The sequence below is a fragment of the Actinia tenebrosa genome, unplaced genomic scaffold, assembly GCF_029948245.1.
Source record: "Actinia tenebrosa isolate PJP-AT-01 unplaced genomic scaffold, QUT_ActTen_1.0 PGA_scaffold14__42_contigs__length_11649687, whole genome shotgun sequence".
Classification (NCBI taxonomy): Eukaryota; Metazoa; Cnidaria; class Anthozoa; order Actiniaria; family Actiniidae; genus Actinia; species Actinia tenebrosa.
Window position 1 is genome coordinate 8,245,007 of NW_028292574.1, and position 18,924 is coordinate 8,263,930.

Below are 18,924 nucleotides of genomic sequence, written 5' to 3' on the forward strand. Positions count from 1 at the left end.
TACCATAAGTAGAGAAAATTCAAAATGGCGGCCGACCGATTGGCTCAACTTTCTGAGAGAAAAAAAAAAACAGCAAAAAAAATCACAGCAAAAAAATCACAGCAAAAAAAAAAAAAAAAAAAAAAAAAAAAAAAAAAAAAAAAAAAAAAAAAAAAAATCACAGCAAAAAAAATCACACACACACACGCCAAGGGAACAAATTTTTGCTTAAAAAGTATTTATCACTCTCGTGGTACATGAGCTCATAGAAAAGTCAGCCAGGAGGCCTCGTTGGCTATGCTCTCATGTACGACTTGAGTTTATGGAATAACTGTTAAATATCAGTGCGCTATTGTTCCTGCTTTTCGTGGCCAGCTGTTGAATTTGTTTAATTTAAAGTTCGTAGTTTTCAATGCTGTCTTATTTATTTATTTATTATTTTCAAAATAGAAACTTCGATTGCTGCTTTAGAGGAGCTAAAGAAGACGGAAACTCCAGATCGCAAGGTTTACAGGTGAGAACAATCATAGCTATTATCATTTATTAATATTATTATCATTTATTAATATTATTATCATTTATTAATATTATTATCATTTATTAATATTATTATCATTTATTAATATTATTATCATTTATTAATATTATTATCATTTATTAATATTATTATCATTTATTAATATTATTATCATTTATTAATATTATTATCATTTATTAATATTATTATCATTTATTAAAATAAACCTGTTTACCTTAGGCGTGTTGTTTTTCTATTTCAGACCACGTGTCATTCCCTAGTGTATCATTCTTTGTTTAACGGTTGCACATGAGAAGACACATGAATATGGATGCGACTTAAAAAAGAATCTTATTCTCAAGAGATATGACACGTGGTCTGAAACGACGAAATGTTACGCCCAAGGTAAAGAAGTCAATTACGCATGAAAACCTGTAAATTTTACGACACATTTGTCCCATTTTTTCTCCTATTGATTCATAGGTTTTCACCCTTGGATAATCTGGTGTCCGCTATTCTCTATTTAAACCAATGCGAACCGGACCACGCCCAAGCCTCTTTGAGCTCCATTCAAGAGGTATTATAAAATATCCGTTATAAAGCTCGCGCTCTGATTGGTTGACGGTGCATGCTTTATGAGAGCACACAACACGCGCGCGCAGGCGGTTTTTACAGACGAACGAACGCTCCCTTAGTATCACTATCTTGACTATTTGATACAGAATGAGATGATCGAGACAGTTGTTACCAACTGCTTCTTGCTTCATGGGGACTTCAAACATCTTACACCTTTGGCTCAGGTAAGCATTTTCATTGCGGTTATGCGGTCCATTATTTTACTATGTTTTCTTTCCAATTGTTCACGATTCTTCGGAAAAAAACCCTTCAAAACAAAAACCGCACGAGACAGAGACGGACACGAAATTGAAATTTTTGAAAAATAAAATATCCTATTTTCCCATTATGCTCCTTCCTTCCTTCCTTCCTTCCTTCCTTCCTTCCTTCCTTCCTTCCTTCCTTCCTTCCTTCCTTCCTTCCTTCCTTCCTTCCTTCCTTCCTTCCTTCCTAGCAATTTTCGGTTATGTATTTCAGATGTTGCGTAAACACAAACCCACCATCTTCTTAGAAGTTCTCCTTCGTCTTCATGATAGCAAGAAATGGTCACTGGAAATAATTCTCAACCTTCTTGATGTACGTATCGTTCTCAGTATTACACTTAAAAGGTGTCATGGGTGGTATGTACTTCTGCGACGTTGTTTCGACGGAACCGGTTTTGATTGAAGCGCATATGTGAGTTGAGTTTGTTTGACGTGTTGTTCTCTCCCTTACCACGAGAGTTTTTCACCGGGTTCTTTGGATTTCGTCCTTTAAAAATTAACATGTGATTCGGGAGTCGGAGTCGCACTACTAGTGCTTGTAGGACGAACCTATGGAAGAACCCTGCACGGGGTAACGTAAAACAAATAATAGGGACCTTAAGCTGCAGGACGGCAACGACGACGACGCCGGCAAACATACAATAGCACTTATTGTGCTATTCAATAGATACTCGTTGGAATGTACGAAATACTGTGCATCATTGCCGTCTTATACTGAAAGTAAGACGTGAAATGTCCTATTTTTACGTACTAAAGAGAACGGCTACGCCAAAAGCTTATCTTTGCTGATTTTCGTTATAAGTAAAGCGCTCCCAAAAGACGACATTTCACTCTAAAACGGGGATGCTTATTGAGTAAAATACTAGGTAAACACGAAATAATAATAATACAATAGAAGGTTAAAGCGCTTCAATTTCGCCGACGTTGTCGCCGACGTTGCCGTCCTGCAGCTTAAGGTCCCTAATAAAGATCTTGGACGGCTAGGCACATACAATGCTGCCTTTTGTTTTTCCGTGGGTATTTGGTTTTTTTGTTTTTGTTTTTGTTCGTTCGTTCGTTCGTCCGTCCGTCCGTCCGTTCGTTTGTTTGTTTGTTGTCGTTTTTTATTTTTATTCTTTTTTATTTTCTTTTTTTAGAAATTTTTTTTGCAAGGTATTATGGCATTAATATGAAGCTATACGTAATGTTCTTGATAGAACATGTTTTAATAAATTAAATATCAGACAATTCTTTAATACTGCTTTTCTTTTTCCTTCAGGCTAACAGACAAGATGTTCAGTATAACTACCAAGTAACAGAGTTTCTCGAGGCCATTTTGAATGGTAATAATCCTACCCATAGTTAATAGAGGGGAATGGCTAGGAAACCCTATTGTTATAAGTCTTTGTTCAATTTTTTCAAGCGTGACCGCGCACAATCCTTTGTTTTACGATTGTTGGCAATGGCTGAGTGAACAGACCAAAATCTTACTTTTGGCAGCTAGTTCAAACAACGTAAAGATTTAGAAGGAATATTTGAATACTCCTTACAACAGTCCCATAGACAAAGTTTATGTTTACTTATTTTATGTTTACTAATTTCGGATGAGCATAAATCAAACATTGTGCATGGTCAAGACCGGTCCAACATCAAAAGCGAACAAAGACCTATAACAATAGGTTTCATAACCATTCCCCTCTCTTAACTATGTCCTACCCTGGTAAACGCGAGAAGGCCCTTGTAGTTACATAGCCTTTCATGTACTGTTACTCTCTTTTCCGCTCATGAAACAACAACTACCGAATTTTATGTGTGAAACAGGATGCTCAAAGATCTTAGCATTGCCACTGCATTTAGCCAAAAAATCGATGAAATTGATTTTGAAACGCTTATGCTACGGTAATCGTCACGGGACCTTTGAACCATCTCAACGCGCGAGATGGCTACTTGTTCAATCAGAATTCTCATAGGCGGTGATGGTGATGATGGTGGTGTTGATGATCATGATAGTGATGATGATGATGATCGTGATGATGATATGATGATGCATGAAGATGATGATGGTGATGATGGTGATGATTGTGATTGTGATGATTGTGATTTTGATTTTGATGATAATGGTAAAAAAGGTGGAGTTGATAATGGTGGTGATGATGATGGTGGTGGTGGTGATGGTGGTGGTGGTGATGGTGGTGGTGGCCATATGCATTCTTACCTAAGTTCAAAAAGTTTACCTAGTTCGTAGGTAAGTTTTTTGAACATGTTCAAAATTCTTACTTAGACATAGTAAACTTTTTGAACATGTTCAAAAAGTTTACCTATTCCTAAGTAATTTATTTGAACATAGTGCTCTTTTTGAACATGTTCAAAAAATTTACTGTTTTGTTTTTCCCTCATATCTTAGGAAATTATAGATGGTGAGCTTTGTCTTCACAAAATAGTATTTTCCCATTAAATCTCTTTCCTCTTTTCTACTTTTTCATTCCATTTAACGTATTTATAATTTTTTACACCACCATGCTAAAGTCCTGGGTTTTGATAGTAGATATACTCCTTTTGATAAAATTTGGCTTTGTTATTTCTCACTTTGTCACGTTGGTTTCCAACTTGTCAGCTTTCCATTAACTCTTTTCCATTCTGTGCGGACTTTCTTTATGCACCTTTGTCGTCATGCACGGTCATCTTCCCTGGTGTAGATTTCTTTTAACTCTTCAGTATCCAAATTGGTTTTCAAAACCTGCTAAGGAATCTTGACTTTCTTGGCTGTAATCTACTGAGTTCCACGTCCTCTCCAGATGCATTTCTTATAACCTCACTGTCTTATGCACTCTATTTCATCTATGAGCGTAGTTCTGAAACTGATGACCTTGTTTCAATTGCTGATTTTGGAAACCAGTTCTGATATGAAGCAGGCTCTGCAGATCAATAGTATTTCGTGGTAATTCTGGCTGGCTCTTTTAATAATATATGCTAATCTGCTTCTTATTTCTTCCACTAAAAGCTTTTGTGATTTCTTCGTCTGCTCTCTCGCTGATTTTTTTTAGGCTATTATTTATTGACTTGTTTTTCGCACTGATATAGGCGAGTCTAGGACAAATGCTATAGGTATCTGTTCCACTCTGCAGCTAGTGACACAGGCTGCTCCTTAGGTTTTACTTTGATGGACTTTTCCTCGTTGTTGTGTGACTCAGTTGCTCCTTTGTTTTGCGTTTAACATAGCAGTTTTGGGTGTTTACATGCCCAAGAGCAGATATGATTCCTAGCCTTCAATGGTTCTCTGCACTTGCATCTACCTTGCTATGCAGCTTAAAAGTGAACAAATAGTCGGGACAAAGCATGAGAAGTGACTAATGTTGGGTTGATGTTGAAATAAATCGAACTTATTCTGAGATAGAAATTTAGGAAAAAATCAAATATATATTTTCTTTGTGCAGTCAATGGTAAAAGAGTATCTCAGTTGACAGATTATGTTCCAATAGCTGTGTATGCACTTCTTGTGTGTCTTGGGATCTTCTCCTGCCACTACTGGTGAAGATGTTTTTCAAACACGTGTGAGGGTAAATCTTCTTTGGATTCCAACTTCTTCACAAACTCGACGCAGGTCTTCGCCCTACTGCAGAGGAATCGAACTTGTTTCCGTTACTACCTAAAAACACAGGTCTGGTGTTGTTTGTCTACTTTTTATCTGTCAAAAGTAAAGGATGTGCTTTTTTAAGAGCATGTACATCTCAGAAGATAGGTTTGGCCAATAAGTTAGATGATCCTTTATCAAAAATCAGAATTTAAGGCATGAAGATAGTTCTAAGTAAAAACAGTCTTAAATCCTTAAAAAATAATATCTGAGAATTGAAAATCTTGATACAACCGGTATCCCAAGTATCTCTAACCCTAACCCTCTCCCTCCCCCCTTCAAAACGGGGGTTTCGTAAATTTATTTGAAATGCCCAGAATATCTATTAGGCACTTCAAAAAGTATAGACAGACTTTGTTGGATGTTTACTCAATGCATTATCCCAGCTAAAATTCGATTGCATGTTATTTTCTTTGTTTTTTCATGAATTTCCATCTAAGGATAAGTTCGATTTTTTTTCAATATTATCCCAAAATTAGTCACTTCCCATGCTTTGTCCCGACTATTTGTTCATTTTTAAGCTGTATTGCAAGTTATGGAACATTCCAAACACATTTTGAAATATTTATATGCTACCAATTTTCCCCCTAAAATGTTAAATAAAAAATCAAAATGCGTTCGTTTTGCATAGAAAATCTATTACGCTGTTAGAGGACGCTTCTTTTTATCTGTTCCATAATTATTGCCGTTTATTTGATATATTTTATAGTTGAAAAGAGCCAAAGAACAATTTTGAACATGTTCAAAAAGTTTACCATCAGCTGTATTTTGCGTAAAATTACAAAATTCATGCAAATTCTTTCGCAAAGCTTCTTCTTAACTTTCAAAAACCATGTATAGCAAGTTTCATAATTTTGCGTCATGTTTTAGGCAACTTTTTTTCAAGTTTCAAAAATTGACATAACTTTGAAACCTAGGGTTTCAAGTAGTTATAGAACTTACACTAGACTTGCAAGCCTCGTAAATTTAACGTGACACCAAAACAAGGCGGAGATCCTAGGTTGAACCAGCATAAGGAGCACTCCAGGGATCTCCAAGATTTTTGGAGAAAAATCGAAAAAAAGTATTTTTTTCGATTTTTGCGGCAAAAGTTTACCTATTTGAACATTGCAGTTGGATTACCAGCTCAAAAATAGATGGTGAGCCTCCAAAATCTTGCTGCCAAAACTTTCGGTCAAATACCAAATAATCACGAAAAAAGTTTTTGAAAACTGGCTATTTTCTACTTTTAATCAGTAACTGAACTTGTCCAGGGTGAGGTTCAAAAAATTTGCTAGGATGCATCTAGTGGTGGTGATGGTGGTGATGATGATGATTGTGATGGTGATGATTGTGATTGTGATTTTGATGATGATGGTAAATGAAGGTGGTGGTAATATTGGTGGCGATGATGGTGATGGTGGTGATGATGATGGTGATGGTGGTGATGGATGGTGACCATACGTTATGAAGATGATGATGGTATAAAAATACTAGCTCGAAGTCCTCTACCTAACAAGTTGCCACCCAACAATACCCAACAAGTTGTAACGCTGCAATTCTTCATGCTATCTTAAAAAAGTCCTTATTTCTTAAACTCTCTGTTATTGTTTAATATATGACAAAATTTTATCGATATGAACATGTTTTTATCATGCCTTTTTTTGCCTTGACAGACAAGAGAAGATCCGAGTCTTTCCCAACTGCTGTGGTGAGTGTTTAACATGGTTAATGCACATTCTCATTAGAAAACTGTAGTGGAACAACCTGGATGGCAAATTAATTTTTTGTATATTCCATTTCCCATCCTACCCTTTTTGGACGTAATATTTTACTATTTCTAAATGCGTGTCAGTCTCTTGAGAATAAGATTCTTTGTTTGAGTTGTATACATATTCATGTATACAACACCATGGGAAGCATGGGTAGCGTAGCGCTCGCCTCTCACCAATGCGACCTGAGTTCGAGTCCCGACGAGCTTGTGTTGTGAGTTGAGTTGTTTGTAGGTTCTCTCCTGTACTTCGAGGGTTTTCCGGGTTCTCCTGCTTTCCTCCCTCCGCAAAAAACAACTTCTAAATTCCAATTGGAAACCAGTGGGAGAAGAGCCACTCTGTGGAATCCATAATAATTAATCCCATAATAATGATTATTATTATCATGTGTCTTCTTGTCTATAACCGTTAAACAAACAATACATATACAAAAATACATATTGTAGGGAAACACACGTGGTCTGAAATGGGAAATATTACGTATAGGTGTTAATGTTGCATCATTTATTACAGGATTTTCTTTCGAATATTTTACTCATGCGTCTAGCGAGCAGCTCAACACAGAAAGGAGGGTCAGTGCAGTCAACTCACCAACATGTTGTAAGTGAACTCACTACTCTTTTGTTATTTGCTTATTTTCTTTCGCATACCTTTGTGGTTTTGGGGGGTAACCAGAGGGGGAAAAACCCACTTATTTTGCTGAAGGCTGGTCAAAATATGTTGAAAATACCTCATTTGATGTCCAAGGAAAAACACTTGGTCGAGATGTTATGCGGTGCCGTACCAACTCGACCCAGTCCTTCCTCATCCTCGGAGTGGCTAATTTCAATTATAAAATAACTGTTCTAAATCTCGCGTTCTGATTGGTTGGGAGCGCGTGCTTTATGACAGTAAATAGTACACGCACACACTTTCAGTTTCGTCATTCCTGTAATTTGTATATTTTATAAAAGAAATAAAAAAATTGTTTGCTGTGCTGTGTTGAGTTATAAAGCACTTGGGGATTGGCAGAATCCCACGAGAAGTGTCTCCTAATACTTCTCTTTTGTTCTGCCAACCCCCGCGTGCTTTATAACTGCACACAGCACGCGCGCTCGTTTTCCATTGCTTCGTTCTGGTATGGTGTAACTGGATCATATAAAATTTAAAGAAATTCTGACGAGGTTTTTTCTTTGCATATAAACGTCCTTAAATTTCATTTCAAAACTTTTCTAATCTTATTCCAGCCCAAAGGAAATGGTCATTTTTCAGGGCGTCACGATTGGTTGAATAATTTGCCTCCATTTTCAGGTGAGTCAAAAAGTATTTTTCCTCCGACATTTTCTAGGCTGATTCGCATAAGCCGGGCCCAGTTCGCTCTCTTTCGATTTTTCTTTCTTTTTTTTTTTTGTCCTTTCTTGTCTCGGTTCGGTCTGTGTGCGTGGGCGGGGCGTGGCGGGCGTGCGGCGGCGTGCGAGCGGGAGGAGGAGGAGGAGGGAGGAGGGAGGGAGAGGGATAGAGTGAGGAGTAGTAGGTATGGAGTATGTGTGATGAGTATGATGTATTATTTAGTTATGTATGTATTATTTAGTTAGTTATTGGTTTAGTATTTATTGATGTAGTATGTATTTTATTGATTATTTATTTATTTATTTATTTATTTATTTATTTATTTATTTTATTTATTTATTTATTTATTTTATTTTTATTTATTTTGTCGTTCACGGGTACTAGGCTAGTTGAGCGACCACCAGGAAAAAAGGAGCAAAAACTACGAATTATGAGATCAGTCTAGACATTTTCCTGTTGTTTTTTCCCCACTATTTTTCTTATAAAAATACTGTTCATTCCTAGGCTTGCACCCACTCCCCAATCCTTCATGCTCCGGCAGCCTTACCACTGGCCAGTCATCACCGCGGACACATCGACACTTTTCTCGTCCTGTTTCCTCCACACAGCTGTCTAGAAAACTGATGCCGTATGTCTCAGGGACTTCCGGACTAAAGGTTCCCCCTGGGAGTGGTAGAGGGGATGGATGTTCGTGTTGCTGTTGCACAGAAAATCTCTTGAAACTACAGGTATAAAATATATCAATTTAGATCAAAGAAATGCCTCTGGAAAACCCTAAATTCAAGTTTTGTGATTGGATTAAATATTCCGTCAATGATTAGTCAAAACGAACTGCTCGAGCAATCAAAAAAGACAAATATGAAAGGAGCGACTTTCGGTTGAATTTCCCGTTTTCTAGTACGACGCCATCTTGTTTGTTTCGAACTAAAAATGTCGTCGTCAGGACAACGTGACGTCACACTTGACCACTCTATGCCTCTTTTTTCTTTCTTTTTTTTCTTTTTTTGGGGGGGGGGGGGCAGGGGTTGGATTTTTTTCAATGGAATTAAATGAAGTAAATAAATTTATATTTTTAAAGGCTTTGCTGTGCTCTAATTTTACGTCAAGTCTCTTATGCGACTCCATTCTCGCCAAGATTCAAGAAAAGAAGTTCAAAGGAGATCTTTCCATCCTGTTACTGTGTTATCCAAGAGTAGAGAAGTTTAGACAAGTATGTAAAACTCACTCATGGAACAGACCTTTTTCGAATAAGTCAAATACCGCTGTTTCAGTCGATTGCAGACTCATCTACTCAGGGTTAGCCTTATTTCAGCGTTAAAAGATTCACAAATACTATAGAAGTTTTGCACCATCATGTGCCCATCCCATAATACAGCTTGGACTGCCTGTGGTTAGATGGCAGAACAATAAAATCCCTTTGCTCTTAGGAATTGAATTCTTTCTCATGTAAAACGACTGTATTGTTCCTGCTATCTAACATGGCTGCCGTCACGTGGTGGTGCAAAACCTTGTTTCTCACTGAATAATTAATTAGCACGGAGCAGTATAAACTAACTTCACACACATGTCTTAGGCCCCGTCCACACGTATCCGGAAATTTTTGTATCCGCAATTTTTTTTTTTTACGGATAGGGGTTGCGTCCACACGTGTCCGCAAAATTTTGTGACCGTATCCGGAAATTCTACGAAAACGGATACGTGTGGACGGTGAAAACGATTCGAATACGCTGCGTGTGGACGCAAACATTTTCGTATCCGCAAAAAATAATTTGCGGATACAAAAATTTCCGGATACGTGTGGACGGGGCCTTATTGGACATATTTTATAACGTCGCTCGGAGCTTTGGAAGCCGAATTATGCCCCCCTTCTTCACTATTAATTGCTACCCTTTTCACCATTACATTTTTGTCACGTATCACGCTAAATCACAAACTTTTCTTCTCGTAGGCAACAGCTCTTATTCTAGAAAATTGCCCGGATGTAATGATCCCCTTTGGGGAATTGTTCTTCAAAGCTGACGTCGATAAGGTATTTAAGAATTGAAAAGAGTTTTGCGTGACTTAAAAGGTTTTGCACCATCACGTGACGGCAGCCATGTTAGATGCCAGGAACAATACAATCGTTTTACATGAGAAAGAATTTCCGAGTTTCTCAATTTCCGAGAGAAAAGAGATTTTATTATTCTGCCATCTAACCACAGGCAGTCCAAGCTGCATTATGAGCACGTGTTGGTGCAAAACCTCTATTGGCCTTGATTTCTTCTTACGATTGTTGCATGTGAAGAAATAACATGGCAAACTACTCAGCTATCCAGCTGTCCATTATAGTTAAAGAGCCTTTAAACTGGGTGTAATCTGGATTGCGGCGAAAAACTAGAGCTCTGGCGTAGTCCATATTTTGGCGCATGCGCAATTTTCCGGAAGTGAAATATAATCAATAAAAATCATGCTTTCAAACAGAGTTCTGTTTATTTCAGATCAGAATAAAAATTAGAAATCGGAAACGTTTTTTTTATTTTTGGCAAGTCTTTGAACGCATGCGCTGTTATGCCGGAAGTCCAAGAAATCCTGGTCTGAAGAAGCGCAGGCTCTGGGTACGAGAGTGTGAAATGATACTCTAGGAAATAGCATGTGGTCTGAAATAGGTAAACATTACGCCCAAGGTAAAGAGAACTACTGTTGTCGTAAGGTGCTAACATATTAGAGAGTTTAAGATTCTCGTTTACGGCAAACGTGAAACGTCAGTTGACCATTAAAAAGTTATTTAAAATTAGTGAAAAGGAATAGCAAAAATCTCCAAGTAGTAGATAAACAAAAGAATACTTGTCTTTGTTGAGAAGGTTTGCAAAAGGTAAAGTGAAATGTAGGGAAACGATGAAAACGTGGTCACGTTTGCCGTTTGCGGGAAGGGAAAACGGGAATCTTAATCAGCCTATTGTTTCTATATTTCAGTGGTCTCATTTGCTCAATGATTTACTTCAAAAGTTTGAACTCCCACAACTAAGTGACGATGCTGAAGCCAAACCATCAAGAGATGCATTACTGGATGCACTTAAGGGTAAGAACATCTCTTTATTCCGACCATCACTGGCCCATACATTGAGTAGCCAACCCTTAGAGACCGACCATCGCCAATTACACCCCTAAAACACTTGATAAGTAGCTTTTAGAATTCGACCACCCGCCAACCATCAACTTTTTATACCGATCATTGGTAGTATACGACCATTGTTGCAATAGCTATCTAAAAGATCAGCATAGGAGACCTTTAAATGCGACCATTATTAACCACTATCTAACCTTTATACCGATCAATCAGTGGAAGCCAATCTTTAGGTGCCGACTGCTGCTTCGTTGCTTGCAAAGCTCCTCAGAGACCAACAGAGGCAACCTTTCAATCCGACCACCACCAACCACCCTCTAACCTTCACCTATTCATAGTACCGATCATCAGCGGCCTGTGCGCATATATGCCAATCTTCACTATGAGTTCAATAACCTCTCCACAACGTCCACTCTATAATCACTAAGAGTTGTTAATGATAAAAGGGTAAATTATACACCGTGAATTCGGACGCTAGTCCTTCGTTGTAAGAGTTATTAGGGACCTTAAGCTGCAGGACGGCAACGTGGGCGACAACGTCGGCGAAATTGATGCGCTTCAACCTTCTATTGTATTATTATTTCGTGTTTACCTAGTATTTTACTCAATAAGAATCCCCGTTTTAGAGTGAAATGACGTCTTTTGGGAACGCTTTTCTTATAACGAAAATCAGCAAAGATAAGCTTTTGGCGTAGCCGTTCTCTTTAGTACGTAAAAATAGGACATTTCACGTCTTACTTTCAGTATAAGACGGCAATGATGCATAGTATTTCGTACATTCCAACGAGTATCTATTGAATAGCGCAATTAGTGCTATTGTATGTTTGCCGTCGTCGTCGTCGTTACCGTCCTGCAGCTTAAGGTCCCTATTAACCTCTCCACACCGACCATACATTACAGATTATCTCATTTACTTTCCTTACAGGCGTACTCTCTAAGCTGGCTCAGCTCACCAGTCCCCAGGAGTTTCGGTCGCTTATGCCGGACGAGGGCGCACTGGGATTCTTCTTACCATATTTGGAACAGTGCGTACGACAAAGAGCATCGGATAAGCTCTGTGTTACTTTAACATCAGATAGTATAGGAAATTCAATGCATTTGCATTGAGCGGTATATCTTATCATACTTCGTAGAATACAAACTTCTTTGCCCTGGGCGCAAAGCTCTCCCCTTTTAGACCAAGTTTCATTCTCTTGATGACAAGATTCTTTGTTTGAGTTGTATCCATATTCATGTGTCTTCTCATGTGCAACCATTAAACAAAGAAATTATACTCTATAGGGAATGAAACGTGGTTTGAAATGGAAAAACATTTACGCCCAAGTTAAAGAGTTCTATCCAATGCCTGATATACCAATACCTTGTCCGAGTGGGAATGAGCCACAGTCTGGATTTAGAAGCGCTACCAAAGAATTTTGGGTAAAAAGTGAGATATATAAAACCACAGGCTTACCAGGTTCAGAGTATGTCTCAAAAAAAAAAAACATACGCGCATGCGCAAACTGTCCAAGAAAACAAACATGGCCGCTGAAGCGCAAAAATTCGAGTTTTTCAGGGAAAATTATTTTAATAACAAACGATAGAAAAACATTAACAAAAATCCTTAGGAATATTTGCTAGATTAAAATACAAATTATATATAACTTTCAAGATAAGTTTAAAAAGGAAAATATGATTTTTTCACCTTTTGCTGTTTCAATTTTATATAAGGTGGGATCACTAATGAAAAATGCTATAAATGACGTTATATCGGTGCGCGTGCACAAAGAGTGCTTTGAACTTCAATTATGAGCAAACTAGCCGGTACAGCAAGTGCACGGTACGACATGCCGTATCATCGAAATGGCTTCCCACAAGATGGTTGTCGTACGAGTAGGTTATGTACGATACCGTCTTACAGCAAGTGCACGGTACGACATGCCGTAACATCGAAATGGCTTCCCATAAGATGGTTGTCGTACGAGTAGGTTATGTACGATACTGCCTTACAGCAAGTGCACGGTACGACATGCCGTAACATCGAAATGGCTTCCCATAAGATGGTTGTCGTACGAGTAGGTTATGTACGATACTGCCTTACAGCAAGTGCACGGTACGACATGCCGTAACGTCGTAATGGCTTCCCATAAGAATGGTTGTCGTACGAGTAGGTTATGTACGATACCGTCTTACAGCAAGTGCACGGTACGACATGCCGTAACATCGAAATGGCTTCCCATAAGAATGGTTGTCGTATGAGTAGGTTACGTACGATACTGCCTTACACTGAGCACGTGCATGGCACGACATGCAGTAACTTTAAAATGGCTTCCAATACGAATGGTTTACCTAGTGAGCTGGTCACAATTGCTGCTGATAGCTCGGTTGAAATTAACTAACTAAACATATATGAAGCAATTGTTTTGAGCGATGTTTGGTATTGAGTAGATGACGTCACTGAATCCAAAGATTTTTCCATTGAACTTTCAACCGAACTGTATTTTGGACGATATTAAAAAAGACGTCTTTGCTACTTTTTTTTTTTTTTTTTTTTTTTCCTTTTCTTTTTACAAATTCGTATAGTGCTTTTGAGTGCTTTTGAGTGGGTACTAAAAAACCTAGATATCACTAGGAGCCTCACATCCATGTATAGGCCTGGTTGCTTAGTTATATTTAATGAGGTGTCTTTGTATCCAGTGAATAGGTTTAAGTTTGGCTATGACTCATTTTCCCTCCTTCTTCAGCCTGCAAAAAATAATAATTGGGTATAAATCTTCTTATATTTCATCCGTCCGTCCGTCCGTCCGTCCATCCGTCCGTCCAACCATCCGTCCGTCCATCCACCCATCCGTCCATCCTTCCATCCATCATTTTTACGTTTTCATTCATTTTTCATTCGTTCTGTCAACCATCCATCATAAACTTACTTTTTGATGATTAAGACGCAAATCATTATCAAGATAATGATGATGACAGCAGCAAAGGCGACGGTTAAGTACAGGATGAGAAATAAAGTGTCGGTTCGTTTCTTTTCGTCTAAAAAAAAAAATACCAAAAAAGTAGCTAAGTTGTTGCCTGCTAAGTAAGAGGGTTAGAGTGCTCGCACTAAACCCATGAAACAAATACTACTGTTTAGTACTACAGCTGTAAATAGTGATAATCAAACAATAGGAAACAAAGGATTCTGTATGAATTACTACTAATTAGTACTAAATATTATTCACGGGTTTAGTGCGTGCACTTTAGTGGTTTCTTTGTAAAGGATCTCTCTTGCACTTTGACCTTTGATTTGTTTTTGATCGTGATCCTAGTTTTTCTGATGTGATGCGCAAGGGTTGTTATCCAATATAGCTTTAGTTTCAATGTTTCTGTAGTTCAGGGTTAGCCTCAATTCCGTATGGCATTATTTTGAATATTCATGTGTTCCAGTGAAGTTCCTTTTGGAGTTTCAAAGTGTTTGTATTGTTGAAGTTGTGCGTTCTTTACTTTACCGTTGGTATTTGTGAATATTTAAACACTGATACGAGGCTAACCCTGGGTAAATGAGTCTGTAATCAAGGAACACAGCGGTATTGTAGGAATTCGAAAACGATCTTATCATTTATGAAATGTGTTTTTGTCACTCGGTAAAGATCTATGTGTTAAGTGTATGCTACATCGAGTGTATAAGCAGATTAAAAATCTGCCTCAGTTGGGTTCTCGCGGGACTCGATGTAGCATACACTTAACATATAGATCTTATTATTATTTCATAATATAAACCTACTTATGGTCTATCACAAATCCTGCGCTCTTATTGGCTGAGCTACTAGTGGTCTGTTAGTGTTACACCAAAAAACGCGTCCGGGTTTTAAAAGTCATAAAAGCCAAAACATTTGTAGCTAACTCGCGTTTTCAACCTAATTTCAAAATTGTTTATATCCAATTATTTAACCGATTACTAAGTTTAAACTACAATAATTAGACCCCCCGCACTCGAGATAAGGCATTCTTCGAGTTACAATTTTCGAGTTAACAAACTTCGAGTTACACACTTATCGAGTTACGCGCTCGGACACACCCATATATTTAAGTCCACGCCCACTTTGACATCTGTGCGTAACTCGATGACAAACATCTTTGAAATCAAGTTCGAAATGCGTAACTTTTAGAATCGAGTTACGTAAATAGCGCGTAACTCGAAAAATAAGGTTCAATCTGTTGGGTTCGAGTTACGTAACTCGAGTTTGATTTCAACGCTGTTTGTCATCGAGCTAAGCAAAGAAGTCAAAGTTGGCGTGGCCTTTGAAATATGGGTGTGTCCTAGCGAGTAACTCGAAAAGTTTGTAACCCGAAGTGCGTAACTCGAAAATCGTAGCTCGAGTTTTACCCTCCCTCCTCGCACTCATGATCTACGAGCCATTAGTTTGTACGTCCTCTTACCTCATGGGCGTTCAGTATTGACTCTTAGCACACGTAGAGAAATTATGTCTTACCTTGATCTCTTTGCATTTCTCTAGCTGCGAAATCATCTGTGAAAAAAATAAGCACTATTTTTAATTACATGTTTGTTTGATATGCAGTTCTCCTTTTGCCTCGAAAGTTTCTCCTCATCCGGGTTCCTTCGAATTCCTCCGTAAAATTAGCATTTGAGGTGCATACAAAAACGAGCACTGCCCAGACTTCTTTTATAGCATTTTACGCAGTCATTCCTAGTTTCTGTCACAAGGGAAACGTTGCGTGACAGACAATAAGAACGTCTGCGTAGAAGGCTAGCGTTTTTCACTCGGGTCGCGAAAAACAATTGGCCAGTAACGAATCGAGCAAGGGACTTGGTCCTAGTTTGAAAAGAAACGGTTTGAATAAAATTTCTGGAAAAATACCCTATCACATGAAAGAGCAACATACAACAAGCTTAATCAAGTTTCAAGATGTTTGACTTTATAGAAACAATGTTATAAGCCTTCTAACTCTGCCGAAATTGCATTGGATTGAATTGCATTGAAAAAATGTACGGTTGTCCAGCCAAACCATCCAGCAGCAACACATACATTGTCTACATTTTTTAAATATTATAATTTTGTTTCAATTTGATCAAATTTTAAATTATTTAATACCAATTTTTATGTGTTCTTTTTCATGACGGAGGGGGGTGTTTTTTCTATACTCCAGTTTCGAGTTCTTTGTTGCACAGGTTTAGCCTTGATTTCGTGCAGAATATTCACGTGTTCCAGTCAAGGTCCATAGAATTTCAAAGTGTTTGTATTGTTGAAGTTGTGCATTCTTTACTTTACCATTGGTATTTGTGAATATTTAAACACTGATACAAGGCTAACCCTGCCGGGGCATATGAGTCTGTAAACAAGGAACACAGCGGTAATTTGGAACTCGAAAAAAGTGCATAGGTTGCGTGCGCATCCAACTTGACGGGCCACAAAACTGAAAAACGCACATTCAGTAAAATTGAGAAGACAATTCTATATTTAAACAGGAGAATAAATCGACTTTATGAATTCTTATAGGAAAAAAAAATATCATAGCAATGCATGATAATACTCGTGTTCTTGTATCGTGGCCCGTCAAGTTCCTTAAAAATTTGGATGCAAACGCAATCTTGAGTAAACGGTCTATTTTATCAAATTTAGGAAACTCGGTTCCAGTTCCTTCTCGTTTTGTAACCGAAGAATCAAAGGCTTTTATTTTTTCCCAGATTCTTACCGTTATCTTTCTTGTCGGTGATCTTAACGACCATCGTGTTCTTGCTGCCAATTGTCGAAGTACTCGAGTCCACAGCTTCCAAACCAACCGAAAATACCTCACTACTTTCTGCCTTGCCGTCCATCTTGATCGTCACGTTCACGTACATTGTTGATAGCTGTTGGTCACTTGCTGGGAATGTAATGATGTTGCCATGGCGATCTTCGTAGTCAACGCCTCTTATTGCTGTGCTGTAAGACTTGTCGTCCATTGTTAGCCTGCAGAACAAGATGACAGAATCAAAGCCACACGAAAAGAAAAGGTAGTGCCTGGAAATCAGCGTTGGTACGCTGGTGTCCAGGTATTGCATTAGCCTCTCATCTCTGGGGTCACAGGTTTGAGTCGTGGTCTTGTCATCGAGTGAAAGGCTTTTGTTGGGTCTTTCTTGATTCGAGCGGGGTTTTTTTATTTTTTTATTTTTTTATTTATTTTTTAAATAAATAAATCCTAAATTCCAACTCTATCTGTGAGTCGTGGCTTGATCATGCATGAATTTGCATTCACTAGGTCAGACGGTGTTTTAGGGTTTGATCTATGAATTAGCCGTTCCCTGACTTAGATCAGCTTAGAGGTTGTTACAGGGTTCAATATGTGTGTTAGCCATGCCCTGACTTAGATCAGCCCAGAGGTTGTTTTAGGGTTTGATCTATGAATTAGCCGTTCCCTGACTTAGATCAGTTTAGAGGTTGTTACAGGGTTCAATCTGTGAGTTAGCCGTGCCCTGACTTAGATCAGCCCAGAGGTTAAATTGTTTCAGGCTTTGTGAGTTCGCCATGACCTAATTTTAGTAAAAGCAAGCGTACACACTTCACCAATAGCACCTGCCTTATGGCAAATAGACCAGTTTCGAATTCCAAATTACCGCTGTGTTCCTTGATTACAGACTCATTTGCACAGGGTTAGCCTCGTATCAGTGTTTAAATATTTACAAATACCAACAGAAAAGTAAAGAATGCACAACTTTAACAATACAAACATTTTGAAACTCGACAGACCTTGACTGGAACACGTGAATATTCTGCACAAACTTGAGGCTAACCCTGTGCTAATGAGTCTGTAATCAAGAAACACAGCAGTAATTTGGAATTCGAAAGGGGTTTATTATTTAAATAAAATAAATACTAGTCAATGATACTACTGATGATAAATCGTTTCAATTTCCTATCCATATTAAGCATACCTAAAGTTGACTGGAATCGCTGAACGTCCAGTTTTGTTGATAGGGATCGAGATGTACCTCATGTTTTCCTCCACAGTCATGTTGGAATACAGGAAATCAAACTCGACTGGAAAAAAAGATCGTAAGGTATACACTTATTTCAATAAAGTTAGTCACCAAAAAAACTAGAAAGCTGAGATCCCTGAGGATCATAGGAAACTTTTCATATCAAACAAGTAAAGCTTTTGCTACAATTTGCAGCTTGAGGAGGCTCAGGAGAGGTGAGACTGTAACTGGTAAAAGATCTAAAATCCATCAACAGTTGTTAAAGCGGTTGAAACATGTAAAATGTAACTACCCATAATCCTTGTTGGTCTCACCTTTGTAGCTTTTCAGGCGACTAACTTTATTGAAATAAGTGTATGTAATGCAAAGTTTTCCTTCAATATGAGCCTCTTTGCAGTTAACGGTCACGTGTCTGTAGTGGACAGCTAATTTTTTGTTTTTATTTTGAATTGGTGATTCTTTTTAGCTACTTGTAAAGAACTGGATGAAATGATGCGTAACCAGTGTGTTACGAAATGCAGTTTTATTACGATCTCTCGAAACAGGTTGTAGAAAGTTTGCTCTCCAGTATATTTCGCCCATGGGAATCAAGATGTTTATTCATTGCTCTGAGCGAATTAATCAGCACGTGATTACTGAACTGCAAATGGCCGATTCCTTATCTTTTAAATTTCCATCCATCCATCCCCTCCCCACCCCCCCCCCCCCCCCCCCAACACTACCTTCCTATTTTTCTTCTTTCCTTCCATTCTTTCTCTATTTTCATTATTTATCTTGTTAGTTTCCTTTGTGTTTTGTTTTGTTTGTTGTTGTTGTT

At 38.1% G+C, this 18,924-nt stretch overlaps 2 protein-coding genes across 2 annotated transcripts in view; one reads left to right on the forward strand and one right to left on the reverse strand.

Moving 5' to 3' along the window:
* LOC116292202 (BLOC-2 complex member HPS3) overlaps window positions 1-13,679 on the forward strand; it is a 21,032-nt gene extending 7,353 nt beyond the window's left edge. The window contains exons 9-21 of the mRNA XM_089029734.1: window positions 430-493; window positions 980-1,073; window positions 1,219-1,296; window positions 1,589-1,687; window positions 2,633-2,696; window positions 6,640-6,674; window positions 7,249-7,335; window positions 7,962-8,025; window positions 8,569-8,792; window positions 9,143-9,274; window positions 10,013-10,093; window positions 11,017-11,122; window positions 12,093-13,679. Of these exons, the coding sequence (XP_088885860.1) occupies window positions 430-493; window positions 980-1,073; window positions 1,219-1,296; window positions 1,589-1,687; window positions 2,633-2,696; window positions 6,640-6,674; window positions 7,249-7,335; window positions 7,962-8,025; window positions 8,569-8,792; window positions 9,143-9,274; window positions 10,013-10,093; window positions 11,017-11,122; window positions 12,093-12,274 (1,310 nt within the window). The 3' untranslated portion in view covers window positions 12,275-13,679. The remainder of the gene's footprint in view (window positions 1-429; window positions 494-979; window positions 1,074-1,218; window positions 1,297-1,588; window positions 1,688-2,632; window positions 2,697-6,639; window positions 6,675-7,248; window positions 7,336-7,961; window positions 8,026-8,568; window positions 8,793-9,142; window positions 9,275-10,012; window positions 10,094-11,016; window positions 11,123-12,092) is intronic.
* Window positions 13,680-13,700: 21 nt separating this feature from the next.
* On the reverse strand, window positions 13,701-18,164 carry LOC116292211 (uncharacterized). The gene is made up of 5 exons (XM_031699475.2): window positions 18,063-18,164; window positions 16,844-17,100; window positions 15,622-15,657; window positions 14,074-14,182; window positions 13,701-13,891 (listed from the first exon to the last, which is right to left on the reverse strand). The coding sequence occupies exons 1-5, from the start codon at window positions 18,140-18,142 to the stop codon at window positions 13,870-13,872; spliced, it is 504 nt and encodes a 167-aa protein (XP_031555335.2). The 5' UTR covers window positions 18,143-18,164; the 3' UTR covers window positions 13,701-13,869.
* Between the last annotated feature and the right edge of the window lie 760 nt (window positions 18,165-18,924).

Excerpts from the sequence above, each read along its gene's own strand:
- LOC116292211 (XM_031699475.2), bottom strand. The coding sequence starts at position 18,142 with ATGACTGTGGAGGAAAACATGAGGTACATCTCGATCCCTATCAACAAA. Across the intron at positions 17,101-18,062 it reads GCGATTCCAGTCAACTTTAG|GCTAACAATGGACGACAAGT; the intron begins GTATGCTTAATA and ends CTTGTTCTGCAG. Across the intron at positions 15,658-16,843 it reads CACCGACAAGAAAGATAACG|ATGATTTCGCAGCTAGAGAA; the intron begins GTAAGAATCTGG and ends TTTTTTTCACAG.